This window comes from Capricornis sumatraensis, chromosome 1, assembly GCF_032405125.1.
Source record: "Capricornis sumatraensis isolate serow.1 chromosome 1, serow.2, whole genome shotgun sequence".
Lineage (NCBI taxonomy): Eukaryota > Metazoa > Chordata > Mammalia > Artiodactyla > Bovidae > Capricornis > Capricornis sumatraensis.
This window is the reverse complement of record NC_091069.1, coordinates 203,655,182-203,682,576: the sequence shown is the minus strand read 5'-3', so window position 1 is coordinate 203,682,576 and position 27,395 is coordinate 203,655,182. Positions and strand designations below refer to the sequence as shown.

The following is a 27,395-nucleotide window of genomic DNA, read 5'->3' as shown; positions in this document are numbered from 1 at the left end:
TAAAGAATACGCCTGCAATGTGGGAGACCTGGGTTTGATCCCTGGGTTGGGAAGATCCCCTAGAGAATGGAAAGGCTACCCACTCCAGTATTTTGGCCTGGAGAATTCCATGGACTGCATAGTCCACGGGCTCGCAAAGAGTCGGACATGACTGAGCAACTTTCACTTCACTTCACCCATATAATTCATGACAGTGTATCAAGTAGAGTAGGTCCTTATCAATTTTATATATAGAAATGTGTATATATCAGTCCCAATCTCCCAATATATCCCTTCTCCCCTCCCCTTTGTTATTATTTTAAAAGCATCTTTTTCCAGGCCCAGGCTTTCTAGGGTAGAAGGTATGCTGACACTTTTCTTACAAGCACATACCACTCCCTGTCTCTCTTCTGTCTTAGCTTTTGTGTTTGTATGTCTCTTTAAGAGAGCTTAGTAATTTCACTACTCAACCACCCTGAGATCTTGAGGATCCAGTTTCTCTAAGTCTCTTCCTCTCAAAAACGTTCCTTCATGAGTGGATTTCTGCACTATATGAACTAAAGAGTTTGCTAAACAAATATGCAAAACAAGATTCAAGAGAAAGAACATTATGTTAAAAGTGAAAGCAAATAATCTTTTCTTATAGTTTTTTAAAAATAAACTTAAAAAAAATAAATTTAGGGGAATTCCCTAGTAGTCCAGTAGTTAGAACTCTGTGCTTTCACTGCCAAGAGTCCTGGTTCAATGCCTGGTTGGGGAACTTAAGATCCTGCAGCTGCATAGTGTGGCCTAAATAAATAAATAAATAAATAAATATAACCTATGTTTATTTCAAATAACTTGGAAATTTCAGTAACAAAAAGAAAATAAAGAAAAGAAACATTGATCAGCAATCTCATTGCCAAAGAACCACTGCAACTGAGGTCTGGGAGTGTTCCCTACTATTTTTCTTTTTCTATATCCTTTTCCTATTCAGTTAACATTATGAGCATCTTTCCCATTTCATTAGCTACCCTCTGAAAATTTTTAACAGCATAATTGTACATAAATCTTCACTTACTAAGCATAAAATAATAAGGACCTACTGTATTGCACAGGGAAATATATTCACTATCTTGTAATAACCTAAAATGGAAAATAATCTGCAAAAGTACATATATATTCTGTATAACTAAATCACTGTGCTGTATACCTGAAACTAACACTACTGTAAATCAACTATACTCCAATTTAAAAATAATTTAAGAAATCTTTCACTTATTTTAGGATGTGTATTTATATATTTAAATAATACTTTATTTCATGTGTTAAATAATACTTTAGCACAGTATTTCCCAAACTGTGTTCTGTGGAATACTAATCTACTGCATGATCAAAGATATTGTAAATAGAATGGAGTTTATCCTAAAATAAATTTGAGAAATGATGAGTTAAATAATGCTAAACAGATTCCTATCTACAGTAATTCTCGGGACATTTAAAACTCTCAGGTACACAAGGACTCCTCAAGTTGTTGAGCCCGGAGGGGAAGGAGGATAAAAATGCTCCTAGACTTAGGACTTAGGAGACCATGGTTCACATGGAATACAATCCAAAAAATGCTCCCTTAGCATCCTCAACAGAAAATAAAACAAGTAGACCTCAAACGAATTTACTTGTTGGAACTGGGCTCCCACTGGGTTCCCTCTGCTCTGGCTCCTACCTTCCTTGGTATTAAAAATGTTAAAATCTCAGAAATGGAGACCCAACTGAAACAGAGGTAATTAATTATCTGGTGTTTGTTAAAAATGCAACCCAGGAGACACAGATCCAAGAAGCACTTGAACTGTGTTCCACCAGACTACAAAGTGGTGGCGATTTACAAAGGCAAAAAACCCAGAAGTTACATAAATGGTTCATCAAGAATTGGGATTGGGGTTTGAGCTGGCAAGAAATGAGGTTGCTTGTTAAGCAAGGAATGACTGGGAGTCTGAAATAATTACAAAGTTGCAATGGTGGGAAGAAATTTGAAGCTATAAGGATGTAGCTAGCAGCTCCTATTTTGAAAACAGCTAGTAGTGTCCTTGAGTCTGACACTGTGCTGTATAGACCTAATGGACTGTAGACCGCTAGGCTCCTCTGTCCATGGGATTTTCCAGGCAAGAATACTGGAGTGGGTTGCCATTTCCTTCTCCGGGGGATCTTCCCTACCCAGGGATAGAACCCAAGTTGCCCACATTGCAGGTGGATTCTTTGTCGTCTCAGCCACTAGAGAAGCCCAAGAAAACTGGAGTGGGTAGCCTATTCTTTCTCTAGGGGACCTTCCTGACCCAGGAATTGAACTGGGGTCTCCTGCATTGCAAGCAGATTCTTTACCAGCTGAGCTACCAGGGAAGCCCAATTCAAGTTCTCAGTGATGAAGGAATGCATCTGAAATCATATCCACAACAGCCACCCAGCTCCATTTTGCATGCCTGAACCACAGTTACTCCATTTTGATTTTTAAATAGCTTTAAATATGTCATCAAAGAGAAGAGAAGGCTGCCTTGAGAATTTCTCAGGTTCATTGCCTGCCCTCAGCTGGCAGAACCGTATCCAGGACATGCAAACAGATGTAGACTTACAAGTCATGTTTATGTGAAGGCATGAAGGAATCTTAGATTACAGGCCAGACAAGGCCAAAGAATATGTATATTTAACTACCTGGCCATGGATTTAAAGTATTTTTGAGCATCAGCTATATTTTTCTGCTACTCTCTCTTTTATTTAAAATTCACCCAAGTATTGTATGTCAGGATTCTATGGCACCAACAATTTATTTCCTATACTGTATTCATATTAGGAGAAAATAATAAACTGGTTTTCAAATCGAAAAAAAAGCTAGGAATAACCAATTCTACAAGAAAATGTCAAGAATTTGACCTAGATTCATTTTTAATCCACACCTGACTCTTGAATTCCAAATAATCTTTACCTAATATCCCGTTTAAACATTACTTCAGTTCAGTCGCTCAGTCGTGTCCGACTCTTTGTGACCCCATGAATCGCAGCACGCCAGGCCTCCCTGTCCATCACCAACTCCCGGAGTTCACCCAAACTCATGTCCATCGAGTCGGTAATGCCATCCAGCCATCTCATCCTCTGTCGTCCCCTTCTCCTCCTGCCCCCAGTCCCTCCCAGCATCAGGGTCTTTTCCAATGAGTCAGCTCTTCGCATGAGGTGGCCAGAGTACCGGAGTTTCAGCTTTAGCATCATTCCTTTCAAAGAACACCCAGGGCTGATCTCCTTCAGAATGGACTGGTTGGATCTCCTTGCAGTCCAAGGGACTCTCAAGAGTCTTCTCCAACACCACAATTCAAAAGCATCAATTCTTCGGCACTCAGCTTTCTTCATAGTCCAACTCTCACATCCATACATGACCACAGGAAAAACCATAGCCTTGACTAGATGGACCTTTGTTGGCAAAGTAACGTCTCTGCTTTTTAATATGCTATCTAGGTTGGTCATACCTTTTCTTCCGAGGAGTAAGCGTCTTAATTTCATGTCTGCAGTCACCATCTGCAGTGATTTTGAAGCCCCCCCAAAAATAAAAATAAGGGCTTATTTTGGAGGTGGTTACCCTCTTCTATGGTGGCTCAGAGGGTAAAGCGTCTGCCTGCAATGCAGGAGACCTGGGTTCAATTCCTGGGTCAGGAAGATTCCCCTGGAGAAGGAAAAGGCAACCCACTCTGGTACTCTTGCCTATAAAATCCCATGGATGGAGAAGCCTGGTAGGCTACAGTCCATAGGGTTGCAAAGAGTTGGACACGACTGAGCGACTTCACTTTCACTTTAACCTTCACCCTCTTCTATTGAAACAGTCAAGTGCTGGGAGATTGAGGACTGAGAGGTCAGTCAGACTTGGGTGCTAATCCAGAAGGGCTGTGTGATGTCAAACAATTTAATGAAATTCTATCTTAAATTTCCTTTTATGCTAAAAGCAGAGCATGTCAATGCCCACCTCACAGTGCTGTGTGGAATATGTAAGGCCTGTGGCACAATTCCCTATCTACAAGTACACAAGCATCCTAAAGGGAAATTGTGAAGGGAGACGGGTGTACACTTTCCGCTTAACATGAGAGTGAAAGCGAGTCACTCAGTCGTGTCCGATTCCTTGTGACCCCATGGGCTGTACCCTGCCAGGCTCTTCTTTCCATGGAGTTCTCCGGGCAAGAATGCTTAACATGCTACCAGATAATTCACGGGTGCAGAAATACTTAAAACCGTGCAGGCGTGAACGTGCAAAGAGTGGTCTCCAGAGCCTCTAGCCCACCTGGGCCCTGTTCTCTGGAGACTGCACAAAAAAGGGGCCCAAGTAGTGCATGGAGACAGAGAACGCGACACACACACTTGAATTCAGGACAACCCACCGCGAGAACCGCGCACCCACCGCGGGAGCTTGGGGCTGCCCTCTCAACCACGTTTGGGGGCGCCCTGAAGTTCCGGGCTCAGCTGGGGTTCCTAGGGGCCCTCTCCCGCCGGGCAACCTCTGGCCCCAAGTCTGCTCGGAGGACTCGGCCTGGCCATGACGCCCCTCACGCGTTTCCTCCGGGCTAGGCTGGCGCCGAAGGAACCCCCTGTTTCTTACCGCTACCGTCTGCCGCAGCCCAGGCCGGAGTCGAGGTCCTAGAGGGAGCGGGAAGTGGGGACCCGGACGCCGGCCCGGCCTGCTTCTGGCTGAGCTCCATGCTCCGTACGTCCGGCTGGCAGCGGCGGCATTGTCATGACGACCACGCGCGTGCTCCTGCTCCGCCTGCTGCAGCCGAAGAGCTGCAAGAGGTGCGGCCCCACCTCGCGATCGTCAGCGCCCATGCTGTGCGAACCTCTGCCATTACCCCCTTGGTCCTGGAGGCCTGGCTGGGCAGGTAGTGACCGCCGATGCTGTGGAGACTCCTTGTTCACCATCTGAGTCCTAGTCCCCTGCGTGGGTTAAAGACACACGGAGGCAGGGTATCCCGGTTCTTTTGCGGAGAGAAGTTCTCCAGGTTTAGGGGGCATGGCTAATGAACTAAGGGCCGGGGATACAAAGATGATTATGACACAGAGCGCTCCCCAAGTTGTGCTCATACCTGCAGAGGGTAGGTGCAAAAGCTGAGTTGCCCACCACAGCTAGGACGGACGGAGGTAAGGGAATTTAAAGGGGCTAGTTGATCAATTTTGTGGAGGGGCCGGGCCATCAGGGAGGGCTTCTTGGAGGAGGTATCGTCCTGACCCGTCCAGGTGAACTTGCCAGAGGATGGAACTGCTTTGTGCGTTTTGGAGATGAGCATGAACTTAGGGCTACCCAGATGAACAGACTGGGTGTGTTTTAGAGGCGAAGCAATTCAGACCGGATCCACGTGGAGTCCTGTGCATCCTCTGAGAAGCACAGCTGTTATGGGGCAGTGAGCCCTCAGATTGGGAACAGCTGATGGAGGGTGGCGCTAGTAGTTAAAAAAAAAAAAACAACCCCCGCCTGCCAATGCCGGAGACATAAGAGAGGCGGGTTTGATCCTTGGGTCGGAAGATCCCCTGGAAAAGGAAATGGCAACCCACTCTAGTATTCTGGCCTGGAGAATCCCATAGACAGAGGAGCCTGGAGGGCTACGGTTCATAAGGTCGCACAGAGCCAGACACGACTGAAGTGACTTTGCACACGCCCAGGGGAGAAGAGGTCTGAAACATCTCGGGAGTTTGAGTGAGGAGACAGAACCCAGCGTTAGTTACCAGGTAAACGGGTTAGGATTTGGTACCTGGGCCTGGGGGAGAGGAGGCAAGGAAGTAAGAAAGGGAGGCCTGCTGTCTGGGGTTGCCACGGGTCAAACGGAAGGAAGTGAAAGGGCCTTGCAGGCGACTCTGGAGCCATAAACTCCTTGTCTGAAAAGTGTGCGAGGAAGATCCTCAAGGTAAAAACAGGTCATTTATGAAGTTTATTGTTTTCAAAGGTGAAGAAGAAAATATCTGAATCCTCTCTCCCTCCCACTACCCAGCCAGGCATTTCCAGACCATACTCCATTGCCAAGAAATTGTGCCAGGCAAGGCAGAGGTCTCTTGAAACACTCTGTAACCCACAGATTTTAAGCATCACTGCAGGTAGTTCTTCAGATTAAACATGATGATAGAAAAGACAATTATGTTTTCATTTACCCCATGTGCTACCAGCAAAGTTGAAAGGTAGCCTGAAACTCTGAGATGTGAGTGTAGGCACAGTTCAGCACACTCCCTTCGCTGTGCTGCTGCGGTTTAGTCGCTAAGTCGTGTCTGACTCTTTGTGACCCCATGGAATGTAGCCTGCCAGGCTCCTCTGTCCACGGCAAGAATGTTGGAGTGGGTCGCCATTTCCTTCTCCAGGGGATCGACCCAACCCAGGGATAGAACCTGCATCTTGTGTCTCCTGCATTGCCAGGTGTATTCTTTACCACTAGTGACACCTTGGAAGGCCTTTGAAGAGTAATTCCACTCAGAAACTTCTCAGTAATACTGGGTTGTAAAAGTACATCCAGAGAGCAATCCCTAGTTAAAAATAGCAATAAAGAATCAATCTTCCCTATTCTTATTTACTGGCAGCTGTTGTAAATCCTGGCTTTATAACTTCCTTTTATTAAGTCCACTAAAAATGCATGTACAGTGCAATTCCTTTGATAGCTCAGTTGGTAGAGCGGAGGACTGTAGTGTGAAGTTTCTCAGGCATCCTTAGGTCGCTGGTTCGAATCCGGCTCAAAGGAATTGACATTTTGGACTTCCCTGGTGGCTCAGAAGGTAAACAATCTGCCTGAAATGCAGGAGACCTGGGTCTGATCCCTGGGTTAGGAAGATCTCCTAGAAAAGGGAATGGCAACCCACTCCAGTATTCTTGCCTAGAGAATTCCATGGACAGAGGAACCTGGTGGGCTACACTCCATGAGGTCACAAAGAGTCAGACAAGACTAAGCAACTTAACAACAATGCATATACAATATAAACAGCTTTCATAGGGCTATCAACTTGATTCTAAACACATGTGGGATATGATTCATGCGAGCTAATACACACATAGAGACCTTCTAGGTAGATCACATCATGGGACAGGATGAATGTTAAGAGAAATAAGTTCTTTTATGTGTCTGGAAGCCCAGACATACTTGTGCTAACTAACCTTAATTAGAGCGGCCAGTGCACACAAATTTCCCCCAGATAGCTCTGTTGGAAAACTGAAATAGAAAAATCAAGCCTGAACCTTCACATCCAAGAAGATTTTAATTAAAACCAGGTTTCTGGAGAACAAATGATTGTTACAAACCCAGGTGAGGAAGTGACTGAGGTTCAGTCAAATGCTCTTGCTCCTTCTCCCACTTCCTACTGTGTCTTGAGAAGAGCCTTTCGGTGGTTTCTTTACTTGTGAAACAGGGATTGTAACAGTACCTCCTTAGAGTTCTTGTGAGGATTAAATAGGTTAAGTAAAACCTAGAACAAGTAACTGTCCTTGGTATTCTCTATTTCTCTTTTATTTATAATTTCTTATTTTTATTTATATTATCACCTCAGTCTGAATACCGTCGATTGCCTAAAAGCCATCAGCACTGTCAGTCATTTGTATTTAGGAAATGAGATTTTAACCTGCAGGACTCTACACTGTTAGATAAAGACAAAAATGTTAGAGACAACTAGTCCTAGACATAATTTAGTCCATGATACATCATCTCTCTTTTTTGGCCATGTGGCTTGTGGGATTCCCTGACTGGGGCATCAAACCCTAACAGGGGATCAAACCCAGGTGCATGGCACTGAAAGCAAGTAGTCCTATAACCACTGGACCACCAGGGAATTCCACCTCTTCTTTCTTTAAATAACAGCCACACCATCTCATAACTCTTTGGGGGGCTGCTGCTGCTGCTAAGTCGCTTCAGTCGTGCACAACTCTGTGCAGCCCCATAGACGGCAGCCTACCAGGCTCCACCGTCCCTGGGATTCTCCAGGCAAGAACACTGGAGTGGATTGCCATTTCCTTCTCCAGTGCATGAAAGTGAAAAGTGAAAGTGAAGTCGCTCAGTCATATACGACTCTTCATGACCCCACGGTCTGCAGCCTACCAGGCTCCTCTGTCCATGGGATTTTCCAGGCAAGAGTACTGGAGTGGGGTGCCATTGCCTTCTCCGTTTGGGGGGCTAGGTATATAGAAACAAGGATCTGAATCACACACTGCTATGCTGCAAGGAGCAAAAACATTAAGTGTGGGGCTGGGAATTCACCCCTCTCCGTCTTGACTGGGCCTCTATGCCGGATGGGAGGTCTAGTCCTCCAGCAGAAAAGACCCCACCCTAGAAGGCAAGTCAGAGATGCCACAATCAACCCAGCCACCATCATGTCATAGTCCTTCCTGCCTTCCCCCTTAGGCTGTGTGTGTACGTGTGTGCATGTATTCATAACCAAGGGCTTGGTTTGGTTTAGTCACTAAGTCTTTTGCAACCCTGTGGGCCTATTGTTACCAAGCCAGGTTCATTTGCCTGAGAACAAAGCAAGCCAAACAATGAGAGGTGGAGGTTTGCAGCAAAAAATGGTTTATCGTGAATCAGTCAAGTGAGGTGAAAGAACAAATCACAAACCCACCTCCCCAAAGACAAGGGACTCAGGATATTTATGAGACAAAGAAGCAGGGTGGCCTGAGGTATGGGGAGCATGGGGAAAGGTGATTGTAGATTTTAAAAAGTGAGATAATTGTCCTTCTGTGCAGGCACAACTGGGATACATGCTCAGAATTTGGTGGCATTAGCTCATTCTGGGGGCAGAGTTCTCGAGTTTCTGATGGCAAATGGTCACCGACCAAACACACATACCCAGGTACATGGTCAATACTGCCAACCAGTCTTAACTGGCTGGGGTGCCAACTGGACAGCTGACTCCAAGTTCCTGAAAAACAAACTGGGCAAACATCTCAAGACTCTTAGTGAGAGATACTATCCATAGTGGTGGTGACGGGTCTGTTAACATTGTTTAGGCTACGCAATGCTTTTTGTTAAAAAACAAAACAAAGTGAGCTTGGTCAGTGAAGACAGGTTAGTTTTTTATTTATTAAGCAAGTTATAGTTTAATGGATCTAACTGATAACTACCCTTGGTTTCACAGATTCTAATCCATCATACCAACTCACACATGGCTGTTACCAATGCCTACAGAAAGCCTGATTGTCCACCTGCCAGTCCTAAAACTTAAAAGTTCCACCAGGCACAAAAGTGCCCACTGGTCTCTCCTGATTTAGAAATGCAGTTCATCTCTTGAATTTAATTCTGTGGGCCTTTACATCTACAACTTTATGCCGGATTTAAGGGAAAATGCAATTTTTGTTTTGTTTTTTGGCTGCATGGCTTGCAAGAGATCAGTTCCCCACCCAGGAATTGGACCCGGGTCACGGCAGTGAAAGCCTGGAATTCTCTCCTCTAGACCACCAGGGCAACCCACTCCAGTACTCTTGCCTGGAAAACCCCATGGACGGGGGAGCCTGGTAGGCTGCGGTCCATGGGGTCGCCAAGTTGGACACGACTAAGCGACTTCACTTTCACTTTTCACTTTCATGCATTGGAGAAGGAAATGGCAACCCACTCCAGTGTTCTTGCCTGGAGAATCCCAGGGACAGGGGAGCCTGGTGGGCTGCCGTCTATGGGGTCGCACAGAGTCGGACACGACTGAAGTGACTTAGCAGCAGCAGCAGACCACCAGGGAACTCCTCCAAATGCAATATTTAAAAATGCTATTTATCCTAGTGTTTTCTCAGTGTTTTAGAGCAATGATCTTTTGCAGCTTTCTATACCTCCAACCCGAAAATAAAATCAAAGTTGGCATTTCTAAAAACTGAAATTAGACAAACCAGACAGTCCTTTCTTAATTAATATGAGTCAACCTAGGTTAGGAGAAAGAGGAATCTACACTTCGATTTATCTTCCAACATGAAACACAAAACCCTACATTTTATGTTGTGTCACCGTGAGCACTCATCAACTAGATTTTAATTTTGTTTCTCTTAAGGATACTAAATCTGGTGACAGGTAAAACTCTGATATATTTTTCTTATCACAATATTTCAGATTTTGAATATCTGAACTTTCCATCAGAATAATGTCAAGTGACAGCACAAAAGGCGAACATTCATCTAGAATTCAGCAGAAAAGTGATCCACAGCAGGTCTCTGATAGGATATTTTTCATTGACGCTTCAAATCAGAGCTTGCCTTCTATTCCAGCAGACATTTTAGCATTAAGAGAATTAGAGGAAGTGCATTTGGAAAACAACCTGATTGCAGAAATCCCCAAGGATATTCAGCATTTAAGGAAGATCAGGGTTCTCTACCTGAACAAGAACAAACTGAAGAATCTATGCCTGGAGATGGGAAGGCTGAGCAACCTAGAGGGCCTGGATCTGAGCGACAACCCGCTGGAAGCCTCGTCCCTGCCTGTGCTTAGTGGCATCCGCCAGCTCCGCGAGCTCCGCCTCTACCACACCGACCTAGCAGACATCCCCGTAGTCATCTGCAAACTCCTTCACCATCTCGAGCTGCTCGGACTGGCCGGAAACCGCCTGAAATCTCTGCCCAAGGAAATAGTGAACCAGACCAAACTGAGGGAGATCCACCTGAAGCATAACCAATTTGCAGCGTTCCCTCTGGAGCTGTGTGGTCTCTACAACCTGGAGATCATCGACCTGGATGAGAACAAGCTCACGGTCATCCCGGAAGAGATCGGGAACCTGACGAAGCTGAAGAAGTTCTACGTGTCCTACAACAGCCTGGCTGTTCTCCCGGAGTCGCTGGGCCGGTGCACCAGGCTATCAGTGCTGGACCTCTCTTACAACCGCCTCCATACCCTCCCGCACACCTTGGGCGAGCTCATGCAGATGACGGAGGTGGGCCTGAGCGGGAACCACCTGGAAAAGATGCCGCGCCTCCTCTGCAGGTGGACCTCGCTGTTCCTGCTCTACCTGCGCAACACCGGCCTGCGGGGGCTGCGCCGCTCCTTCCGGCGCCTGGCTAACCTGCGGTTCCTCGACCTCAGCCAGAACTTTCTGGAACATTGTCCGTTGCTGATCTGTTCACTGAAGAACCTGGAAGTCTTGGCCCTGGATGATAATAAGATATGCCAGGTACTGATTCCTCTCCTGGCTGTCACTATGCTGCCCGGCCCTACATTGGTGTGGTTCCGTGTCTAAACATCAGAAAATTCGAGCTGAGTTTATGAGTGAAAATCGGGATTGACAGATCTCTCCAAGGTCATCATTCATATTACCTTCCCTGCCTGAATAGCAGTAGTAATCATAATGGTAGCTGATGTTTATTTGCAGTATGTAGGTGCCAGTCACTGGGCTAAATGTTTTTTGTGTATTATCACATTTAACCTTCACAATGACTTTTTATTTAAAGTCTTTCTTTTTTAGGATAGCTTCAGATTATAGTAAAATTGAGAACATATTTCAGAGAATTTTCATATATTCCACACTGAGATTCCCCAACAATTAACATCTTAGATTACTATGGTACATTTGTTACAATTAATAAACCAATATTGATACACTTTTATTCACTGAAGTCCACAATTTATCCATGTTTCCTTCAGTTCAGTTCAGTCACTCAGTCGTGTCCAACTCTTTGCGATCCCATGAATCGCAGCACACCAGGCCTCCCTGTCCATCACCAACTCCCGGAGTTCACTCAGACTCACGTCCATCGAGTCAGTGATGCCATCCAGCCATCTCATCCTCTGTCGTCCCCTTCTCCTCTTGCCCCCAATCCCTCCCAGCATCAGGGTCTTTTCCAATGAGTCAACTCTTTGCATGAGGTGGCCAAAGTACCGGAGTTTCAGCTTCAGCATCATTCCTTCCAAAGAAATCCCAGGGCTGATTTCCTTCAGAATGGACTGGCTGGATCTCCTTGCAGTCCAAGGGACTCTCAAGAGTCTTCTCCAACACCACAGTTCAAAAGCATCAATTCCTCGGCACTCAGCCTTCTTCACAGTCCAACTCTCACATCCATACATGACCACAGGCAAAACCATAGCCTTGACTAGACGGACCTTAGTCAGCAAAGTAATATCTCTGCTTTTGAGTATGCTATCTAGGTTGGTCATAACTTTTCTTCCAAGGAGTAAGCATCTTTTAATTTCATGGCTGAGGTCACCATCTGCAGTGATTTTGGAGCCCCAAAAAATAAAGTCTGACACTGTTTCCACTGTTTCCCCATCTATTTCCCATGAAGTGATGGGACCGGATGCCATGATCTTCGTTTTCTGAATGTTGAGCTTTAAGCCAACTTTTTCACTCTCCTCTTTCGCTTTCATCAAGATGCTCTTTAGTTCCTCTTCACTTTCTGCCCTAAGGGTGGTGTCATCTGCATATCTGAGGTTATTGATATTTCTCCCAGTAATCTTGATTCCAGCTTGTGCTTCTTCCAGCCCAGCTGTTTCTCATGATGTACTCTGCATAGAAGTTAAATAAGCAGGGTGACAATATACAGCCTTGATGTACTCCTTTTCCTATTTGGAACCAGTCTGTTGTTCCACGTCCAGTTCTAACTGTTGCTTCCTGACCTATATACAGATTTCTCAAGAGGCAGGTCAGGTGGTCTGGTATTCCCATCTCTTTCAGAATTTTCCAGTTTCTTGTGATCCACACAGTCAAAGGCTTTGGCATAGTCAATAAAGCAGAAATAGATGTTTTTCTGGAACTCTGTTGCTTTTTTCATGTTTCCTTAGTTTTGATCTAATCTTTTTCCCTTCAGAATTCCATCCAGGTTTCTACATTACATTTAGTTTTTGCATCTCGGCTCTTCTTGGCTATGAGAGTTTTTCAGGCTTTCCTTGTATCTGATGACCTTGCCAGTATTGAGGTGTACTGGCAAGGTATGCTGTAGGATGCCCCCATTATTGGAATTTGTTTGTTTTTTTCTCATAAGACTGGAGTTATTGATTATTGGGAGGAAGATTAATTTATACATTTGTAATACAGTCATATTGTCTTATCACACTCTGCTTTCCTTCCTGAGATCCTGTGACTTCCTGCATGATTTTTTTCTTAAATTGCACACATTACTCACAATGATTTTTTGATGTGAGTGATATTATCCTCAATGATATAGGAGGAGAATGAGGCATGGGGCTTTTAGTGTGTCAAGGCCACACACTTGTACCTGATAGAGTCAGAAAACCAGTCCATAGCATTGGACTGCAGGGTTCATCTTCCAGAGTTCCAACACATGCAACCTTAGGCCCTAATGTTCCAAAATCAGATATCCACAAAACCAGTTTAGTCCCCAGAGAAGCTCTCCCATGTGTGTGCAGGGTGGTGTGTGCAGATATTCATCATAGTATTGTTGATAATCATGGCTTATGGGTGATAATGTGAATGTCAGTTGGGAGAGGAATTTGCAAGTAAATTGTGGTATATTTATAAAATGGAATACTATACAATAATTTATGTGAACGGGAGTTATATGTGCCAATGTAGATAGATCTCAAAATTGTGATGTTTATTAAAAAATAAGGCACCTAATTGCAGAATATTGTGCCACATAGAAATCTTTAATCACACAAAACTACATACACAACATATAACACATATTTTATGTCCCCTACATTGAAAGGTAGATTCTTAACCTCTGGACCACCAGGAAAGCCCCTCATTGTTTTTTAATATTTGCAAATTTGAAAGAACAGAGTTCTGTTAAAAGCAAAAGACTATTCTGGAGAGAAAGAATGGAAGGTTTAGAAACCAAAACGCTAACCAAATATCATGTCTATTTTTCCTGGTCGTGAGCAACACTCTCAATGTGTATCTCATTACATTATAAAAGTCCTAGCTTTAAAGTTGTTTTTTGTTCTTTTTGAATCTTTTACTTGATTTTCAACTTTTAGAACTTTGGGATTTTTTTGTTTTGTTTTCCTCATTGTTAGAGAGTTTCAAAACTGGAAGTAAATTTTTTGATGATTACTTTAAGATTTAGGAAGAGAATCTAGTACTTAATTTCGACTTATTATAGGTAGCAACCCATCTTGGAGGATTTTAGAGGTTCTATGAGAAGCCCTCTGCCCATCCCCAACTCTTCCGATGTAAGAATTCCTGGTACAGTGAGCACAGTCTGTCATTCCACAGTGGGAGTGAAAGTATCAGAATATAAAGTGCCCTTGGGAAGTATAACACAGTTCACTTAAATCCTATTGAGTCATGCATGATACCTAATCCTCTCCTGTGAGACTTTTTAAGAGGTCAGGGTGGAGGAGAGAATCACACACAGATGTGTGTGTGATTAGCAAAGATTCAGTTCAGTTCAGTTCAGTCGCTCAGTTGTGTCCGACTCTTTGCGACCCCATGAACCGCAGCACGCCAGGCCTCCCTGTCCATCACCAAAGATTAGCCTCATCCAATACCAAGCTTTACTGCAAGTCAGACTGCACCGAAACGTGGATATGTTCAGTGTTATTATGTTGAACATGGAAATTTCCATATACCAGTACTTATGATTCTTCAGTTCTTATGATGGTATTACTGTGTTTTTTGTCTTCCTTTCTGAATTTCCTATTATTCCAGTCCCTCTAGGAACCTCCCAATCATTTCTCTCTAATGACACATGGCCTTTAAGCCAGCTTCTTCTCTCTTCCACGCCCAAATTTACCGGATGGATTTTTGGCACTTGAAGCCTAGACAGTAGCTTTTTCATGCCTAGTTGGAGGCAAAAATAGCTGACTTTTCATGTATATCTCGATGGATTTTATGTGTATGGTCCATTCCTATTGTTGACTGAAAAAGTGAGGTACAACCTAAAAGTTGAGAACTGTGTTTTATTTGGTGGACAGAACTGAGGACTTAAGCTCAGAAAGCAGCCTCTCAGCTCAGAGGGACTGCTCCACAGAGATAAGGGAGAAGCCAGGAGATGTAGGACTTTTCACAACAAAGAACATGTAGTCAGAACTTCAAATGATTTAACTGTTAATTAAAGAAATTAATTAACAAATTCTGACTTCCCTGGTAGTTTAGTGGCTAAGACTCTGTGCTCCCAATGCAGGGGGCCCAGGTTCGATCCCTGGTTGGGGGACTAGATCCCACATGCCACAGCTAAGACCAGGTGCAGTCCAGAAACAAAAACAAAACAAAAACATTCATCCCTAAAGAAAACCAAATTCTCAAGTTAATGAATTCAGTACTTTTCTATATATGGGAAGATGCAAGAGTCTGGGTTCATTGAAATCATGTATTTCAATGACATCATTGAAATCATTCTTTTGATATGAGCCTTAGCTATCTAAGGCCAGTATTCTGTTCTTCCCATCCTGAGTTCCCTCAGGGTTCATGGTTCAGTGGCTGCAGTGGCTCAATGGTTGCTACGTCCTTTGTTTACTGATTTGGCAGGCAACATTTTACATTCACACTATTAAGGGAGAAAACTCAGGTTTCAGAATGGCTACAGCTCAGTTATACTGTCAGCAATAATTGTTCTCACCTGATGCTCTGCAGGCTTTCTGTACATCCAAATTTATTTCTGCTATAATATGACTATGATGGTATTAATTATTGGCTCTTGAATATCCTGGGGAAAAAATCTTTAGATATTCAGTGGACTTTTGAAAAAGTAAATGCTAATCCTCTGGGCTGAGAATGTAGCAATACGAATGAAATAACTGGGTTATAATGAAGTGGTTAGGTTGATAAGTCCTTCCCTGTTATTTAGGACTGCACTAAATGCAGATGCTTTGCACTGAAGGAATCTAAGGGCCTGTTGAAGAATTTTGAAATAGCTAAGAAGGAAAGCTTAAACATCAGTTTCTCTGGACGTTGACTTGTTCTGAGTTTTCTTTTTCTAGATGTAAATAAAACTGAAAATGTTTTATAACTTTTTAAAAAAATGAGCCCTCACCTTACATAACAAAGAGGAAAATGTCTTACGGTTTATTCCAAATGTTTGAAACTTTTGCCTATAGGTCAAAAGAAAGCCTACTATGGGGATAATCTATTCACTAATTATTTACCCATTCCACCCATTTAGGGAGAGTTTGGGTTGAGCTGAACTCTACTAACCATTCTCATGAAAAATAGAATGGCAGGTTATGGAATGGGTGGAAGGAAAGCCAAGGTTTAAGCAGGGACCTGTGAGGAAAGGTTGCCCAGTGAAGAATAGAGCCAGGTAACAGAAGTGTTTCAAAATGAATTAAGTTATTAACATTCAGAGTTGGGCCTTTTTTTCCTACAAGAGAATAGGTATCTATCTAACTTATTCAGTAGGGTGATTATGTCCTGTATTTAAAGAATGAGATTTTCCATGTGGTTCCAGAGGGCCAGCCAGATGTCAATAAGGGATGGATTAGTGACACAGATTTTGACAGGAGAAGGAAATCTGAGTGGCCTTCATCCAATGATCTTTTCATCCCAGGAGGTAGTGTTTAAATAAGAGCTGGATGGCTAGCTATGGAACATATCCAACCACCATAGTAGAGGGTAAGAACAGGGAGCTTTTTAAGGCCTTCCAACTCTGAAAGTCTGAGAATCTGTGCAATGCCTGCCTAATACACATAGCCTTGGGATTCACTGCAGGGCAGAAGATATGATTATAATGGTCTTCATTGTTTCCTTCCAACTGGTATTTTAACTAAAGTTTCAAAATTGCTGACCTAAAGCCTTTTAGGATGGACGTCACATCACTAAATTGATCAGTGCCAATAACTGAATTAATTATGAATATTATAGTTGCAATAATATACTAATAAGCTTTGTACTTTTTCTTTCAGTAGTGTCCAGCATTTGCTACACCATAGTTGAAAAATTCGCAATAACATAGGTTAAAAATTGCTCTAACTTTATCCAGAGCATGAAAGAAAAGTACACAGAGTTTGGGGAAAAAATAGAACTCCAGACTTTGGATCTACAAGTACAAATACTATAAATGCAAACATATGGGCCAGCTTTGCATCTGCAGGAGATGCTAAATTGCTCCCTTTAAAAAAAAAATCTTCCTCAAAACTAAAAGCCCAATTTATTTTCTTCTAAAAATAATCCTGATCTGAAACTTATCTTTTTGAAATCTTTCCAGTTACCTTCAGACTTCGGTTTACTATCGAAACTGAAGATTCTTGGACTAACGGGAAATCAGTTCTCTTCATTTCCGAAAGAGATCCTTTCTTTAGCATCTTTAGAGAAGTTATACATTGGCCAAGATGAGGGAGCCAAGCTTACCCATCTGCCTGAATGCATTAAGAGACTAGAGGTAAGCCTCCCCAAAGGAGCAGGCAAAGAAGTATACGCCCACCGATTCCTTGGCTAATACTGAGAAAACATGGTTGTCTTCTCACAGGTTGCATGTGGAATCATCTATACTAGATTTCTAGCTCCCAACAAGAAGTCATTATTACACTTTGAGGCTTCCACTGTCTTCCTGAACAACCACAGGATCCACACTTGAAGAACATTTTATTGTGACTGGTCTTGGATATGTCAGGGCATACTCATGTTTTATTTAAAAAATTGAGCCATACCACTCTCCAGTTAATTTCCACTTTTTAAAAGTATTCTCTGAAAGTTGTACTACTTTGAAGTTAAAGTGTCATATAGATGATGTGGCCAGGAATCTGCATTTTGCATGAGAGAGTCTGATTCCCCTTTCTGCATAGTGGAAAGCATATCATGGTTTATTTAACCATTGCAACAGGTTCATGCTGAAGATGGGTCCACAGCACTAAACCCCAGCAAAGCAACATAACATTATTCAAAGTAGCTATACCAATGTGTCTTTATGTATGCATGCTTTAAAGCATGATTTTTTCATGTTCCTGGTGCTACACTTTTAATAATAATAAAGTAGGTATAAGCCACTACATAGCTCCCAGTCATGGACCTGAGTAATGACAGGCACAGCACAGGTCCTTCTCACCTATTCCTAATTCTTCATTCCTTTGCTCTGTGTTCACAGAACTCCTTTCATCAATTTGCTCCTTGTACGTGTCATGCCACTCTCTCCAGAATCTTAGGGTGAAATGCAAGCATTGAATTTTTACCCAGTGAATCTGAAAATAGTCAACCTATTCTCTGTACATTTTGGCTACTTCCACATGGACAATGTTGGATTGATAACTGAGGCAATTGCAGTTCTATAGCAACTGCCACAGATAATTATCTGTTAAAAGGGAACAAATTATATTTGTAGTTAAATGATCCAAATTGTTTTTCTGCATTAAGTTCTAGTGAAACAAATAAACACTAGATTCCCATGTTCTCTTTTCCCTACATACCTGGGAACCATGACTAATGGCTTATCTCAAGAATAATTATATTTTTTTGATGACTCTTTAAATGTGCTTTCCCCTTAATCCTAATGAATAATATTCCCATTGAAAGAACATGGGAACTCACAGGTGATTCTAGTTACCATAATTCTTTTATTATGGTATGATAACATACTCTTCTGTTATTCAGAATCTTAAAGAGCTGTATATTGAGAATAATCATCTCGAGTACCTGCCTGTATCCTTGGGATCAATGCCTAACTTGGAAATTCTTGATTGCCACTGCAATCTAATTAAGCAACTCCCGGATGCTATTTGCCAAGCACAAGGTGAGAAATCTTTGTAGATCTACAACCCAGTGGAGTTTGACTAACATTTCCCATGATGGAAGGCATCCTTGTACTACTAAAGATCAGTCTCAATGTTGAGGAGACTTCCCTGGTGGCTCAGATGGTAAAAGCTTCTGCCTACAATGTGAGAGACCTTGGTTCAATCCCTGGGTTGGAAAGATCCCCTGGGGAAGGAAATGGCTACTCACTCCAGTACTCCTGCCTGGAAAATCCCATGGACGGAGGAGCCTGGTAGGCTACAGTCCATGGGGTCACAAAGAGTCAGACATGACTGAGCAACTTCACTTTTCAATGTTGAGAGCTTAGACCTACCCCGTAATCTCCTTGCAGAGCTTCTTAGTTGGTGATACAGGGAAGGCAAGGTACCTGATTGGTACAGCTAAAAGCCTCACAAAGGCAGTTAGTTTATTGGGAATTGAAAAGAAAATATCAACTGCTATGAAGATTGGCATTCATCCTCATAGCCATTATACTGTGAACCAGAACTTACTGAATACCTATTATCTGCCAGAATTTGGGCTTGGGGGTCCTGTAGTAAATTTGCATTAGATCACTAAGTCACTTACGAAAGAAAGGAAAAGGATTGACCCAGAGTAATAAAATTAGCAAGGCAGTTGGGGCTGGGGGGGTTGGGAGTGGACCTATTTGATTGCCATGAAAAATCATACATCATTCATATTTGAATATGCAAAGATTTTCCACTAGGCTAAACCTAAACAGGTTTTTGCTGAGATCCTCCTAGAACCAGATTTTAAAAAATGTTTCTTTGCCATATTGTGCTGAATCTTCAGGTTTATAGATATATTTTCAAACTGTGACTATTTAATGAAAGAAAGATGAAGGAATATGAGTGGATTCTGTTGCCTACTCATGGGACATTCCAAGATTAGCAGCAGGACTTCCCTGGTGGTCTAGTGGTTAAGAATCCACCTGTCGGTGCAGGAGTCACGGTATCAATTCCTGGTCTGGGAAGATCCCACAAACAAGTATTCCCATGTACCACAACTACTGAAACCCAAGCTCCCTCCAGCCAGTGCTCTGCAGCAAGAGAAGATACTGCAATGAGAAGCCCAGAGACCACAAGTAGGGTGTAGCTCCCACTTGTTGCAGCAAGAGCAAGCCCACATGCAGCAACCAAGACCCAGCGCAGCCAAAGATAAATTAAAAAAAAAAGCATGGCCACAGGGTTGGATCTGTGACACTCCTTAGTCATCTCCTGATTCTGTCTTTAATCTCTGGAGGAATGGAACATTCTCAACATTTTTTAGTATTTACTATTTTCCTGTCTCTGACACTTATTTACACTGACTTCAACAACTCTGAGTTGTTATAAAACATTAAATTTTTTTGTTACATGGTCTAACAGGAAATAAACATTTCAAAGTGTTTGGACTAAGCAATGTATGCTTTAATTTTGCTAGTTTTTAAGACAAATTCATTATTTTTTAAAAAATAATTTCAGCTTTGAAAGAATTACGGTTCGAGGACAACTTGATCACTTATCTTCCGGAGAATTTGGATAGTCTAGTGAATCTAAAAGTTCTGACACTAACGGGCAACCCCATGGAAGAACCCCCAATGTCAGTGTGTACCAAAGGCACTGAGGCTGTATGGGAATACCTTAAAGAAAGGAGAAATATGAAAGAATTGGCAACAAAGGTAAAATAAGCAATGATTTTGGATAACATAATCACAGTTGCTCGGAGTAGGGTATTGCTAAACTTTACAGATTATTCCATAGGGCTGCTCTTTACACATCTACATTTTGAGAATTGTGATTCTTACTTATTGAATACTTTTACATCCCCAGGCCTAAGCAAGAGATTTTTAAACAAAAATCCTAGCATTTTTTTTTTGTCTTTTCTGTTCCTTTTCTCTTTGTCAGATAAGAAGCCAACAAACAGGCAAAAGAAACCAAAACTTCAAACCCCCAAATGATCTAAAACTGTTGGACTAGTCACTGGAGTGAAAGGCTTATGTTAACTCAGATAAGACTGAAAAGTTAAAAATGAAAGCATTGTGGAGCACAGGTCTAGAGGCCAGAGTTCTGCTCTGCCACCAACATAGCATCAAAGGGTTAAGATCCTCATTGCCCACAGGCATGTGTCCATTACAATCAGTATTCAGTATTCTCCATTCGGCTGGTCCAAGCCTGCAGCATCTCACACCCAGATGACTGCATTAGCCCTCCAGCTAGTGTCCCTTGTTACTTGCCTGCTTCCCCTACCGTATATATTCTTCTCTTTTTTTTTTTTTTTTTCATATATATTCTACTGAGCAGTCAGACCTACGCTGTTGAAACCTAGGTCAGATCTTGCTGTACTTTGCTGAAATCAACAACTCTCCATTTTACCCCGAATAAAAATTAGTCTTTGGTCTGTAAGACCCTTTATCAATAGCCCTCAATCAAATCAGACCTAACAACACCCTCCCTTCTCTAATAAGTATTATGTGAAACTTCCCTTACTCTTTTAAAATTAGACTCATAGATAACATAAACTACCACAAACAGAATTTTAATAAATCAAAATAATGCCCAAACTGTAATACAAAAGAAAAGTAGTTTATATTGAAATATTAATTTTAGTATGTATATACTCAGGGATGACTACACTGGAAGAGTGAAATTACTTACTACTTTTAGGATACTTCCTAGAAGTATTTTGAACAATGTACCCCCTTGCACATTTTAAAATTGATATTAGACCTTTTTGTGCCATTAAGTTTAGTCATTGCAAAGGATTTGCTTTGATATCAGTAAACATCAACTTACAAAATATTTGAACAAACTCTTACTTTACAGGCAAAAATTTTGTCATTTATTTTTCTTCTTGAACATGTATTTCCATTCCACTTTTCCTTTAGAATTGACCTTAATATGTGTGTGTATGTATATAATCTAAATAATTTATAGATCACCTTTCATATTTCTAGGCTACAAAAGTTTTATGTAAATTAAATTTTTTTTCTATGATCATAGCATTTTAACATTCTGGATTGAGTCTGTGCAATTAGTAATAGTATAAAACAATATAAAATCTAGTATAAAATTTGATATTCAATTATTTGATATATAGGATTTTTGGAAAGATTTTTTTCACATAGTTTATATGTTGTTGTTGTTCAATTGCTAAGTTGTGTCCAACTCTTTGTGACCCCATGGACTGCAGCAAGGCAGGCTTCCCTGTCCTTTATTATCTCCCAGGGCTTACTCAAATTCATGTCCATTGAGTTAATGATGCTATCTAACTATCTCATCTTCTGCTGTCCTCTTCTCCTTTTGCCTTCAGTCTTTCCCAGCATCTGAGTCTTTTCCAATGAGTCAGTTCTTCACATCAGGTGGCCAAAGTATTAGAGCTTCAGCTTCAGCATCAGTCCTTCCAGTGAATATTCAGGGTTTATTTCCTTTAGGATTAACTGGTTTGATCTCCTTGCAGTCCAAAGGACTTTTAAGAGTTTATATGTCCTTGCATAAATATTACTTATTGCTAGAATGAAATAGGGTTTGGCGTCAGTTCCATTCCTATTTTTTAATTTACAGAGGAAATACTGAGAAAGCTTGTTCAAATTCATAAGCTGACAAGGAAAAGAATGGAAACAATTTGTTTGCCTGTATTGTTTTGCTTTAAATGGCAGTGCTTCACACATGTCTGAACTCCTTCCAGATATAGCTCCCCGAAATTAGGTAGTAGGCTCTCAACTGACAAATCAACTTCAATTTTCTCAAAGGCAAAGAGCTGGAAACCATCTCTCTTATAAAGGATTGGTTACCCAGTCCTTAGAGCCAACATCTATACTGCTATTTTGAATTACCCCTTTTTCAGTGCCCCCGAGGTTTTTGGAGTCTTGGGCAACCCACCCTGGTCAGATTCAAATGGATGAAGGGCTGCCAAACGGGCAGTTGGGAAGGGGTGGTGGGACTCGCGATGGGACGGGAGGGTCAGCAGTTGTGTTCCTCCGCAGACACATTTTAGGGAGGGGGACGGGTGAGAGTTGAAGCTCTGGAAATGAGTTGCTTCCAGCCCATCCAGGCCTGCACAAGCTTGGAAAGTCTCTGTGGACCAGAGTAAGTGGCACACAATTGAACTCTGTTGAGTCTTAACACAAAAAGCCTTGCGAGTTTCCGGAATCCCTCTCCTGGGCACTGCTCCTTCCCTGGAAAGGCACCACCTTAGCTGGTCTGCCGCTTGCAGGCTCCATCTCATCCTTCCCATTTTTGCTTTACTCCAAGGCTCATGCGTGCTCCTGCCTCTCTGTCCAGAGGTGCTTCCCACCGGGTGTGGGCAAGACTGTGGCCCTCACTTAGTTCAGTCTCTATTCAAATATCCATACACCTGTCCTCAAGCCCCCTTATATAAAACAGCATACCTCTACCCACCTCATTCATTCATTCATTCAACAAATATTTATTGAGCTGCAACTATGGACCTGGCACTGTTCTAGGCACTGGAAATACAATACTGAACAAAATGGGCAAATATTTCTGTCCTCATATTGCTTAAAGCTTCATGTGGTGAGAGTAAGAACATGAAGTGTAACACATAATATATATTAGAAAGTTATTTCTAAGTGATGTTAGAAAGTGATTATGTTGTTTCTAACATAATCACATGTTAGAAGGTGATTAAGTGTATTGGAAAAAAGTTCAAGCTAAGGGGAACTGAGGTTGCCAGAAGTTGTGTGTGTGTGTGTATTATAGGGGTTTTATTTTATTTTATTTTTTGATCAAAATATGTATTTAGATAGGAATACCTGGTAGGGCTCAGACTGCTCTTCCGTTTCACTGGACTACTAAAGTAGCCACTTAATCTATTTAGTCTCCTTCCGTCTGATCTTGCTCTATTAGCTTCTTCTTCCTTTTTTTTTAATTTTTATTTTATATCGGGGCCTAGTTGATTAATAATGTGTTAATCTCAGGTCTACAGCAAAGTGATTCAGTTATACACATACATGTGTTAATATCCTTTTTCAATTTCTTTTCCCATTTAGGTTGTTACATAACATTGAGCAGAGTTCCCTGTGCTACACAGTAGGCCCTTGTTGGTTATCCATTTTAAATATGCAGTGTATACACGCCCATCCCAAACTTCCCATCTATCTCTCCCCCCGACAATTCTCCTCTGGTAACCATAAGTTGGTTTCGAAGTCTGGGAATCTATTTCTGTTTTGTAAATAAGCTCATTTGTATCTTTTTTTAAAAAAGGTTTATAGTGGTTTCAGTTTAATGAGATGGTCAGTGTAGGATTCTTTGGGAAATTGACTGTCTCGAGAATTATTACAATATATCATAGACTGGGTGGCTTGAACAACAGAAATTTATTTTCTCACATTCTGGAGGCTTGAAGTCCAGGATCATGGTGCCAGCATGGTGAGAGCTTCCCTTCCTGCCTCACAGATGCTGCCATTTCACTGTGTCCTCCTATGACAGAGAGAGCAAGCTAGCTGTCTCTTCTTGTAAGAGCACTGATTCCATCATGAGAACCTCAGCCTTAGGACTTTATCTAAACCTCATTACCTTACCAGGCCCAGTCTCCAAATACCAGCACTTTGGGGTTTAAGACTTCAACACATGAACTGGGGGAAACATAGCTCAGTTCATGGCAACGACAATCAAGCAGGTTCTTGAAGAAGTGGAGGCATGAACCATCTGAATATTAGGAAGAGTGTTCCAGGCAGAGAAAGCAGCAAAGGCCGAGGCCCTGAGCTGAGATGGTGCCTACGTGCATCAGAGCAGCAAAGAGGCCTGCGCGGCTGCAGTGAGTGAGCAAGGGGAGAGTGAAGAGGTCCGGAGGGTGGGGGAAAATTGATAGGGCTTTGTAAGCAAATGCAAGGACTTGAATTTTGGGTTTTTGTTTGTGTTTTTAAGAAGTGGATTTATTTAGAGAGATACACATTCCAGGTGGTGCAGTGGTAAAGAATCCATCTGCCAGTGCAGGAGATACAAGAGACACAGGTTCAATCCCTGGGTTGGGAAGATCCCCTGGAGAAGAACACAGCAACCCACTCCAGTATTTCTGCCTGGAGAATCCCACGGACAGAGGAGCCTGGTGGGCTACAGTCCGCAAGGTTGCAAAGAGCTGGACAGGACTGAACTGACTGAGCACACACTTATACACATTCCACAGACAAAATGCTGTTGGTCTCAAAAGGGGAAAAAGACCTTGGGAGAAACACTCCACAGAGAAAGCATGGGCTGTCTCAGAAGGCAAGAGACCAGGACTTGAGTTTTATTCTGAGAGAAATGGGGAGCCACTGGCAGGTATGAAGCGTCTACTAGAGAAGGGATGTTCCTGAGTGGGTGTTAGGAAAGAAGATCTCAAGAGCCAGTGAGGGCTGAAGAGCACAGGGGACTCTGTTCAATATTATGTGGCAGCCTGGGTGGGAGGGGAATTTAGGGGAGAATGGATATTTGTATACGTTTGGCTGAGTCCCTTCATTGTTTACCTATAGCTAACACAATAGTAATTGGCTAGTCCCCAATATAAAATAAGTTAAATTTTAAAAAATAGAACAAGTGACAATTACCTGTAGGTGGGAGCACAGGTGGTCCCAGAACAAGAGAGAAGGCAGAGTACCGGCACACCCATTTCCCTTGCTGTGCCCTGTCACCTCCGTGGCGCTTGGCACCATCTGTCAATTATACAGTCACGTGCTTCTTGTCTATTGTCTTTTCCCCTCACTGGAATGTGAGCTCCACCGACTCAGTGATACTGGTAATTCAACTGCTGTTTCCCTAGAACCATGCCTGGCATGTAAAAGCACCAAACACTTTAAAAATCCTTTGCCTGGATGACTGGCCAACTGAGAAAGAGGGAAGATAAGGTTTAGTGTTCTAGCTATATTCCATTCTCCATATTTTGAAAATCACATATTGCATACCAGAACAAAGAGCTGTGACCGTCTCCAGTCCATTGTGATATGAGCTGCTGCTGTTCTTATTTTCAGATTCAGGCTTGGTGGCGTGGAATGATGGTACGCAGAGGACTTGGGAAATTTGAAGAACTGCTAAAATTGCAAAAGAAGGGAAAGAATTCTCCAAAAGATAAGAAAGGAAAGAAAGATGTAAAAGGAAAACCTGTAAAGAAAAAAAAATAATTCTATAAATGTATGAATTGAGGTAATGAAACCTGGTGGATTAAGAAGGCAAAATCTCTAGGAATTAGATGCCTATCATACAAAAATTACTCACAGTTACAGTTACATATAAAAATAAAGATTCTTTTACTGAATTGTTTATGGATAAAATGCTTTGATGTCTGGGAATTGCTTCAGAATAATATCAGAGAGAGATAAGTGTAGATGATACAAATGAACCAATATGTGTGCTTAGTCCCTCAGTCATGTCCGACTCTTTACGACCCCATAGACTGTAGCCCACCAAGCTCCTCTGTCCGTGGGATTATTTTCCAGGAGTGGGTTGCCATTTCCTTCTCCAGGGGATCTTCCCTACCCAGGGACTGAACCCAGGTCTCCTGCATTGCAGGCAGATGCTTTACTGTCTGAGCCACTGGGGAAGCCCTAAGATGAACCAAGATCAGCCATAAACTGGGAATTGTGAAAGCATGTGGTAGGTACAAGAAGGTTCACTACACTATCACGTCTGCTTTTAAAACTCTTACTTACGAAACAATTCATAGCACGTTCCAAAGAAATGTACAGAAAGGTCCATGCACCCTTCACTCTTCCTCAGTGTTGACACCCTCCATGACTATGGGAATGGACATCAGTACCATCCACGGAGCTTATTCAGATTCCATCACTTATACATGCACTTGTCACTTGTTTGTGTGTGTGTGTGTGTGTAGTCCAATGCAATTTTCTTACATGTAGCTTTTGTGTAGCCACCACTACAATCAAGATAGAATTGTTCTATCACCACTGTGCTATTACGCTTAGTCACACCTACCACCTGTCTCTCTTCCAGTCCCTGACCTGTAATTTTGTTATTTCAGGAGGATCATATAAATGGAATCACATAGTAAGTGACATTTGGGGGCTGGGCTTTTTATTTTGCATAATTCACTTCCAGTCCATCCAAGTGGTGCACGTAGCAATCGTTCATTCCTTTCTGGTTGCTGAGTAGTATTGCATAGTTTGCTCACCATTCACCCATTGAAAGGTGTTTCTCTGTTTCCAGTTTTTGGCTAGTTTGAATACAGTTGCTCCAAACATTTACTCAGAGAAGTGAAGAATCATTACCTAAAACATCCCCATTTATACTAATCAAGACCTCCTCACCCTGATGACTTTTTCTGTTGGAATAACATTGATTTCAAATTCAACATGTCCTTCAAGCAATGATTATAATAAGAATTATTACTGTAGCAAGAAGAAAGCAAAACATGATCTGATTAGAATATATCAGAATAGAAATGTGTGAGCAGATCCCTCTGCCATGCAATGAATTTCATGCTCTAGTAAGAGAAAACCAGAAATTCCCCAAATCACCGACAGCAACACAGGAACTTTAATTAATGAATTAAATAGGTTTTATGAGGCAAATTCCATGTCAAAGAAATGCTCAGAGGTATTAATAATATGTTAATTTGTTTATTTTAGCAACAAAATATTTTATTTTAACAAGGCATGTTTTTGATACTGGGTTTTGAATTTTTGATCACTTTTCATGAAGCTCTGTATGTCAGTGACCGTTATTTGTATTCATGGTTTGTATCTGAGATAAAAGGCAAGAGAACATAAAACAATAAACAACTGATACATTTCCATCAGTCCACATTGAGACAGATATAATGATAAAGATAACATGAAAATGTTCCACAGTTAGTGCCTTTCACATTTTACATACTCACATAAAGACACACCCTTATATTTAAAACATTTA

General features: G+C 42.0%; 1 protein-coding gene and 1 non-coding gene across 2 annotated transcripts; both read left to right on the top strand.

Annotated features, from left to right (window-relative positions):
- The first annotated feature begins 6,611 nt into the window (after positions 1–6,611).
- TRNAY-GUA (transfer RNA tyrosine (anticodon GUA)) lies at positions 6,612–6,701 on the top strand. Its single transcript is given in 2 exon segments — positions 6,612–6,648; positions 6,666–6,701. It is a non-coding gene; the product is annotated as a tRNA-Tyr (tRNA).
- Positions 6,702–10,065: 3,364 nt separating this feature from the next.
- LRRIQ4 (leucine rich repeats and IQ motif containing 4) lies at positions 10,066–26,741 on the top strand. The gene is given in 9 exon segments (XM_068981573.1): positions 10,066–10,590; positions 10,592–10,684; positions 10,686–10,931; positions 10,933–11,085; positions 17,015–17,188; positions 18,394–18,532; positions 20,016–20,212; positions 25,499–25,630; positions 26,691–26,741. Coding segments are annotated over 9 exon segments (1,710 nt in total).
- Positions 26,742–27,395: the final 654 nt, after the last annotated feature.